Consider the following 7,834-nt stretch of genomic DNA (forward strand, 5'->3'; position numbering starts at 1 on the left):
CTGGGGTAAGGTATAGAGTTCCCTGGGGTGCGGTGAACTTACTCTAAAAAGATAAAAGTGTATTAAGCAAATTAAAGTTAAAAAATGGGGTTTGAGAAAATAATAATTTTTTTTATTTTATTTCAGAAAAAACCCTGATAATCAATATGGCCCGCAATATGTTTGCCTTCATTCAAATAGTTAATGTTGTTACTCCGAATCAGGAACTTTTTAATTTTAATGTGGAGAGAGAGTTGGTGTATAGCAGAATTATGAAGGTATATGCATGGTGTTTTACCAGGGTATAAGGATTGTGCAAGACAAATCGGACCGTCCGATTGGAGGTACTGAAAACTCTGGGTCTGATTTGTGTATTGGCAGAAAACCTTGGGTCCGATTTGTGTACTGACAGAAAACCCTGAGTCCGATTTGTGTATCCACTCTCTCTCCAATGAAATCGGATGGTCCGATTTCTCCCCACTAAAACAAAAAATTGAACGCCGTCACAATCGTGTATATCTCCCCAATACTCTATAACTCAGCATAATTCACATATTAACCTCATATAAAAAAAATTAGCCGCCGAATCATTGTGACAAAAGCGTTTTTCCTCGTGTTTGCTTTTTTTTTTCTATTTCTTTCTCTCTCTTTTTGTCTCAATTCTAACAAGTTTTAAACTAAACAAATGATTTGAATATAATGCGCAATTGCTTTTGTTTTATAGTGTGGTTTCTCTTATTTCGCAGACAATATTTGTGTAATTGCTTTGTTTTTCTGTTGTGTAAATTTTGACAGTGAAATAGTCTCGGTTTACAAAATTATTAGTGAATGTTTAAATGGCTAAAGTTTTTTTATAACATTTAAAAGCAGTGTTATCAGAATTGGACCGACTCGTCCGATCGGACCGGAAACCCGGTGAACCGACTGGGTTAAAACTCGAACCGGTTCGTTGCATTTTTTTTTTTTGCCCCTTTCCCCAACGAAACTACGTCGTTTTGGCTTTCTGAAGGGAAAAAAGTGAAACCTAAAAGCTACCCTCTCCCTCTTCGAGCAGCAGCAGCCCCCATCCCCCTACCTCTCTCTCAATCTCACTCAAGAAGGAGAGCCTCTGACTCTCACACTCCCAAAAAAGCACCGCCCACCGCCACCGCCACCGCCACCGCCACCGCCACCGCCACCGCCGGGCTACTCTGCTTCGTCTCGTGACTCTCGCGTCGGCCCCTGTGCATCTCCTTCCTGGCTCGTCGCCTCCTCTGCGTGACAGCGTCTCGCGTCGTCGTCGTCGTCGTCATCGTCGCGCCCTCGTCCGGCGTGGCTCACCGTCGCTGCTGCCTTCCCCTTTCCAGACTCTGCTTCGCCGTCCTTGGTCTACCTCTTCTCAGGTATATTTTTTAATTTTATTTATTTATTCAGTTATTAACTTATTGCCTCATTGGGCTATAATTTGATTAACTGAAGAACTGATTAATGATGTTGATTAACTGAATCTGTCGATTCTGTAAGGGTTTTACAATGTATGATAAGAAACGTTGAGATGAGAACTAACCAGACCTGTAACTTATCAAACCAATTTCTAACCAATTTCTACTTATCAACCTTACTTTTCTTGTTTTGGAGTCAAGCTATTCTGCTGTGTACTAACAGATTCTTTATTGTTGTTGATTGTATTTGGTTGATTGTAATTTTGTTGATTCAGGCAGATTATTCAACAGTGTAATATATTGTTGTTTTATATTATTGTTGTTCTAGATGGTTTCATCAAATACACCATCAGAAACACCATCCTCCCAAATTTTGTTGGCAGATCATTCAAATTTTATTGATACATTGTAATATATGTAGGTTTAGTGGTTGATTGATGCTTTTGTTTTTCTGATTATTAGTGTTTAGGGTTGATTTGTTGCTGATTGATGCAATTTTTAAAATTTACATTTACAACGCAGAAGTGACTACAGATATTATCTAATTCATTTATATTTACATTTACCTAAACCCTAAACTCTAATATTACAGTCGAGTCTGTAGATGTTTTTATATCATTCTTTTTAATATTGTGCCTGTTAGCTTGTTGAATAGACGAGGATGAGTCGTGATAGCCAAAATGAAATAGTGCACATAAGAAAGTGTATTATTTAATCCTTGGAACTTAGGGTTTGGAAATCAGATGAATGGGAGGTTCAAGGGTTCAAGTGATTTCTTGCCAATGAGATGATTATTAAGAACCATCTAGGTAATTGTTTTCGTGCTGTGTCCAACACTGCAAAATTTAGAATTGAAGGCTTGAAGGGATTTATGCAGATTCAGGAAAGAGAAATATAGGTATTAAGGAAAACAATCTGAGCGATATGTAGGCAAGTAAGCAATTATTCGGGATAAAATTTAAACTAAATGGATTGAAAAAGATGACAGGTTATCTGAGGTTGCTTGGGTCTACACCTTAGAATTTCTTATGGTTAATTGGCATCAGGTTATGGATTTTAATTTTCATTTTTATTATCCTGATGATAATACCTTTGCGTGTTGCAAGTTTGTGTATTTGTATGGAAATATTTGAGTTTATCAAATGACGTCGTTCCAGGGAAGCACAACTGCACAAGTTCCTTTCTTCTTCATAGCTCGCAGCCGCTGTTCCTGCAACTTCTTGTTTACACGCGCTGCCGTCAACTCCATTGCCAAACCACTGGAATCAAAAGTCCCCTTTAAAACCCCAATCCAAAGATGCAGCACGATGAGGTTATATGGCACGTTATCAGGCACAACCATTGTAGTTTCATGGCCAAGTAAAGAAACACTACCATTCTCTGCTTCAATTATTTTCATTACTCTCACGGTTCTTTCTCCTTGTTTTTGTCAAAAGTTCCAAATTTTCACAGTTTTTTGGTTTATTTTTCTTTTTGTGTAGAATTACGACGGGGAATTTTTGTAGAAACCCTTACAATGTTACTGGACTTTGCAATCGAAGCTCATGCCCCTTAGCTAACAGTCGCTATGCTACTATACGAGAGGAAAATGGTAACTTTGCTCATAAACCATATTTGCTTTTTATTAAGCTCTTCTTTTTTATTTGTTCTCTTGGATTTTTTAAATTTATTGTTTGGTGAGTTTTTTTTCTTGAAATTAGTGCATAGTGAACGATATTATGCTTGTGGGGTTTGTGATTGTCAAGCATATTCTAAGCTGATGTTAAACTTTGTTTCCTTTGGAAAGAATCACTATATTACTATAAGAAGATGGCATATTAAGACCATGCTTTACAGCGAGTTTGATATGATACCTTGATGTGGAACTTGTTTTCCATATTTCAATATAGTATAGGAGGTTAATTTTGATGCATTGAGAATGTAAAGGTTTTTTGCACAATGAATCCATCATATTAGTTTATTTTGCATGATTATTCAAGTAGTAGTGGGTGTGGGACTTGAACCATATTTTGTGATATAGTCATGTGATAGAATGATAGTATAAGTTTTGGACCGTTTGTGCATCAAAATTAAATTCATAGGGTAGGAGAAATTGATTCTGGTTGGTGCATAGTGTGTCAGTTATTAAATGGTGACCTTGCAATAAGTTGAGTTTGGTGCGAATATGTAGATAGTAATGGAATTATGTTGGGTACTGCAGGTGTGTTTTACCTTTACATGAAAACTATAGAAAGAGCTCATATGCCAAACAAGTTGTGGGAAAGAGTTAAGCTGCCAAGGAATTATGAAAAGGCACTTGAAGTCATTGACAAACATCTGGTACTGCAGATCCATGCGTGTTTTTGTTTGAAAATTTGAATATTCGATGTTTTTACTCGTACTTTTCAGAATTGGTTGTCTCACCTTTTTGCATTGACTCATTGATAGATGTATTGGCCTAAGCTTCTTATACACAAAACAAAGCAACGATTGACCAAAATGACCCAGATGCGGATACGCATGAGGAAACTTGCGTTGAAGACAAGGTATGAACTATGAAGTTGAATTGTTTGTTGTTTATTGTCTTTTAATGTGAAGGAATGCTTAATTTCTCCATAGTAAGGTCATCTCTTTGGTGCTCTAAATTGTTTATTAATTGATTTCTGCTTGTGGTTTGGAAGATATAGGGTCAGTTTGGATTGGCTTTTGAAAAAAGTACTTATTTTTTTCATCTTTTTTAAAAAGATCTTTTTTTAATAGACAAAAGCTATTTCACATTTGGATAGGTTTTTTTTTAAATTGTTTTCAAGTATTAAAAACGTCTTTTGCTTGTTTTTTTTTTAAAGCAAGGTATTAGAAAAAGCAAATAATTTTCTTTTTTTAATAAAAGTACTTCTTTAAAAAGATGTTAAAATTGAATAAAAGTACTTTTTAAACTCAAAAAAGCGAATCCAAACCAACACAAATTATGATTAGTCAAGATCTGTATGTGGGAGGAAAACATATAATTAGTTATGATTTATGAAGAAATGAAATTTTGTTGGAATGAATTTACCATTTAAATTCAATCTTGTGGACATATCAATTAAATCTGAGTGACGAAGATTGTCTACTAACAGTGAGTTTGGGTACGCATTATAGAATAATGAAATTGTATTTGATTCTGAGGCTTCATTTAGATCCAAGCTATCAATATAGTCTGATATATATGTTTAAGCAGACATAAAGTATGTGTGTGTTTTTTTGTTTTTAATTTAAAAAAAACTGTGTGGGGGTGTGTTTTTTTTTTTTTTTTTTTTTTTTTGGGGGGGGGGGTGTAGATGACATATCTCAAGCCCTCAGGGTTAGTGTATCACAGACCAAATTTATGGCATGTTTGATTTTTGTTTGAACTACTGGACATCATTGTGGAAACCAGATAAGCGAAATAGATGTTTGGCTGCTACCAACATGCTTAATTCTGTGTTACAATCTCATATAGTGTCTGGAGTCTACCCCACCTGTTTCCACCCCAGGAGAGGTTATGATAGGATAGGATATACAAGTTTGATAATCATTGAAGATGTGAGAAACTTGAAATATACTTGTGCATATATGCAGCTTGTGTCTTCCTTGGGCTAATATTGTTTGTGATTATAGGGATTCATCAGATTTTTCTAATTGATCTGTTTTCCTACAATTACAAAATTACATACATATAACAAATTTTCTTCTCCTTCATCAATTATTTATTTATTTTTTTGTGTGCTCTCGTTGAAAGTTAATTTCAGTTTCTCCATATTACTGATCTAATTTATCATGTTTATAATGGTTGTCTTAAAGGGAGAAAATAATGACAACTCCAAGGAAGGAGATAAAGAGAGAGGCTAGAAGACAAGAGAAGGCTGAAAAGGCAGCTTTGTTAGAAAAGGTTATAGTTAATACTAGTCTTTTCTGTACACATGAATTTTGTGTTGTATTTGGTTACCTCACCAGTGCTTATATTTTACTTAGTCTATTGAGAAAGAGCTACTGGAGCGCCTTCAAAAAGGAGTTTATCAACAAAGTGACATTTACAATTATCCTATTGAACAATACAATAAAGTTCTTGATATGGACAACCTTCAACCTGCTGAGGAAGAGGAGGAGGTATGCATCTGCATTTTCTATTGTCATATATGTTTCATGCAAAACTGTTTGAAATTTTACTTGAACAATATGTTGTCTTGTATTTAATTTCTTTTTTCGTTTTTGGTTATTAAACAGGAAGCAGAGATAGAGTATGTGGAAGGTTATGATGAACTTGAAGAGGAAGATGACATGGAGGATTTTGTTAATTTTAGAATTGATGATGCTGGTGATGATGACAATGATGAAAATGGTAAGGATTAGACAGTTCAGTTTAGAGAATAGATCTTAAAGCAATTTCAAAAAATATTCTTTAATGGAAAGAAATTTTTATTTTGCATTGTTCAAACCCAGTTGCATGGATTTTGGATATGATATGATTGTGTGATGGTTGCAACCTATTCACCTAGTGATTTCAGCAAAATATATTTCTCAATGTTTAATTGAGACCCGAAAACCAAGTCATATATAAATCCAATACCAATATGCAGAATTACAAGAGTGATAAGAAAGTTTAGGAAGTTGTAGAGAAGTATTTGTGGGGTTTTCTATGTTATATGTATAAAGTACGGTGAAGGGATAGTGGGATACAGAGAAGTAAAGATGTGAACTAACCGGAAGTAGAATTGGAGGATATATTCAGGAACAAAACTGAGCTATACGACATTTGAGGCATGAGCAATGTCATACCAACCTCCCTCATATAGTCACCAAATAGTCTCTCAGCTTGGAGTTGGTTATTTTGGCTGAGACCTTTGCCCATTTCTACTACTTGTGAATCTACAGCTGTGTTCCTCAGTATTTTGCTGGTTGTTTCTGTTATTGCCCTTTTGTATCACAACAGATTGATATTTTAGCGAGTCAAGTGATTCATTTCACCTGAGCTGGATAAACATCATAATCACACATATCAGAGAGTGGTATTTTCTCATCAAATATACTGTAATTTTGAGGCCATTTGTTGTACATTCCAACATATTTGTTGGCTTCTAGCAAATAAAATAAAATAAATGTCATATAAGTTACCATGATACAATACATTTCTTTTGTGACTAGTGTTTATTATTTTTCTTATATGTTGGAGGTGAAAAGTTGTGCATGTGGAGTTGGAGCTCTGTGGTTGAGTTTAGAAAAATGAAATGAACTAGGAAATGAACGCATTTGAAAATCAAAAGCATAACAGTTTTCTAATGCAGCTGGAAGCTCTGAAGATGAAGAGGCAGAAGCAGCTGCTCAGAGAAGGGTGAAACGGAAGAATAAGTTAGCTTCAATGAAATCTGAGAAGGATTCTGTTGATCTTAAATCAAAGAAGGCAAAGGTCCTTGTTGAGGTAAATATATATTGCTCCCTTCAATTGCTAAAATGATATCATTTCTCTTTTAAACGCTGGTTTTTGTTCTGATAAGAATTAATTTCTGTAAACGAAAACTTGTCCAGAAGTTAACCACTTCTTAATGGTGCTTTAGGGTATAGGGATTCCAAAATTAATAAATAGATGATGCCATAGACTAGATCTTTTATTGATCTGCCTGTATGTATATACTCAATGTTTGCAGAATGCATAATTTTCCTTAAGATTTTGGGATTGAAAAAAGAATTGAATGCTCCACTTAAGGAAACTATTTACAAAACCCAATTGCTTCAGCTTTCAGCTTTATGTTATTTGTACTTCCGTTATCCATGTACTAACAATGATTTGTGATTGGTCAAATCCTTACTCGTACAATCCTACTCGTGATTGATATATAAACTTCTGTGATTGATATATAAACTTCTGGTTATGTTTTGCTTATAACAAGAACATACCAATTGTGTTTCTTTGCAACCTGATATTACAACCATGATTTCTCATTTCAGGTTGAGCGTGATGATGCCGATGAAAGACAAAGGGAGGTATCAGTACGGTAGTTGCACTTGGTGACTCGGCACTGGTCATTCATAGGAGAGGAAAGGAGAGGTGCGATAGGAGAAACAAAATTTTGGTTCAGTTTTATTAGTTTGTTTTGTACCCAGACGAGAAGAAAGCGCAGAAATTCATTTTTCTTTTTTATTTTTAATTTTATTTCCAACTTTTGAAGGGCAGTGTTGTCAAATTTCATAACACGAGTCTAGGTTGGTTGGAAATTGGAATGGCATGGAGCTTCAGCATCTCAATCCAATGTTGGTCTCCGTTATATGACGGGGAGTAATGGTGTACTAGAATCTTGGATAACATGTAACGTGGTGTTTGACTGTTTGCTATATTTAGATCCCTTAATACTATGTACCAAAACAAAGCTGAGACTCCTTAAGGTAAGACATGTTATATTTTACTAATATGAATGAATACAAACTCTCTTGGAAAAGTA

At 35.0% G+C, this 7,834-nt stretch overlaps 1 protein-coding gene across 1 annotated transcript; it reads left to right on the forward strand.

Annotated features, from left to right (window-relative positions):
* The first annotated feature begins 968 nt into the window (after positions 1 to 968).
* LOC112750198 (uncharacterized) lies at positions 969 to 7,834 on the forward strand. The gene is made up of 10 exons (XM_025798798.2): positions 969 to 1,361; positions 2,558 to 2,759; positions 2,882 to 2,991; positions 3,601 to 3,719; positions 3,828 to 3,925; positions 5,202 to 5,289; positions 5,373 to 5,507; positions 5,625 to 5,739; positions 6,683 to 6,816; positions 7,344 to 7,834. Exons 2-10 carry the CDS (start codon positions 2,698 to 2,700, stop codon positions 7,392 to 7,394), a joined length of 912 nt encoding a protein of 303 aa, XP_025654583.1. The 5' UTR covers positions 969 to 1,361; positions 2,558 to 2,697; the 3' UTR covers positions 7,395 to 7,834.

The sequence above is a fragment of the Arachis hypogaea genome, chromosome 15 (genome assembly GCF_003086295.3).
Source record: "Arachis hypogaea cultivar Tifrunner chromosome 15, arahy.Tifrunner.gnm2.J5K5, whole genome shotgun sequence".
In the NCBI taxonomy this organism is placed as follows: domain Eukaryota; kingdom Viridiplantae; phylum Streptophyta; class Magnoliopsida; order Fabales; family Fabaceae; genus Arachis; species Arachis hypogaea.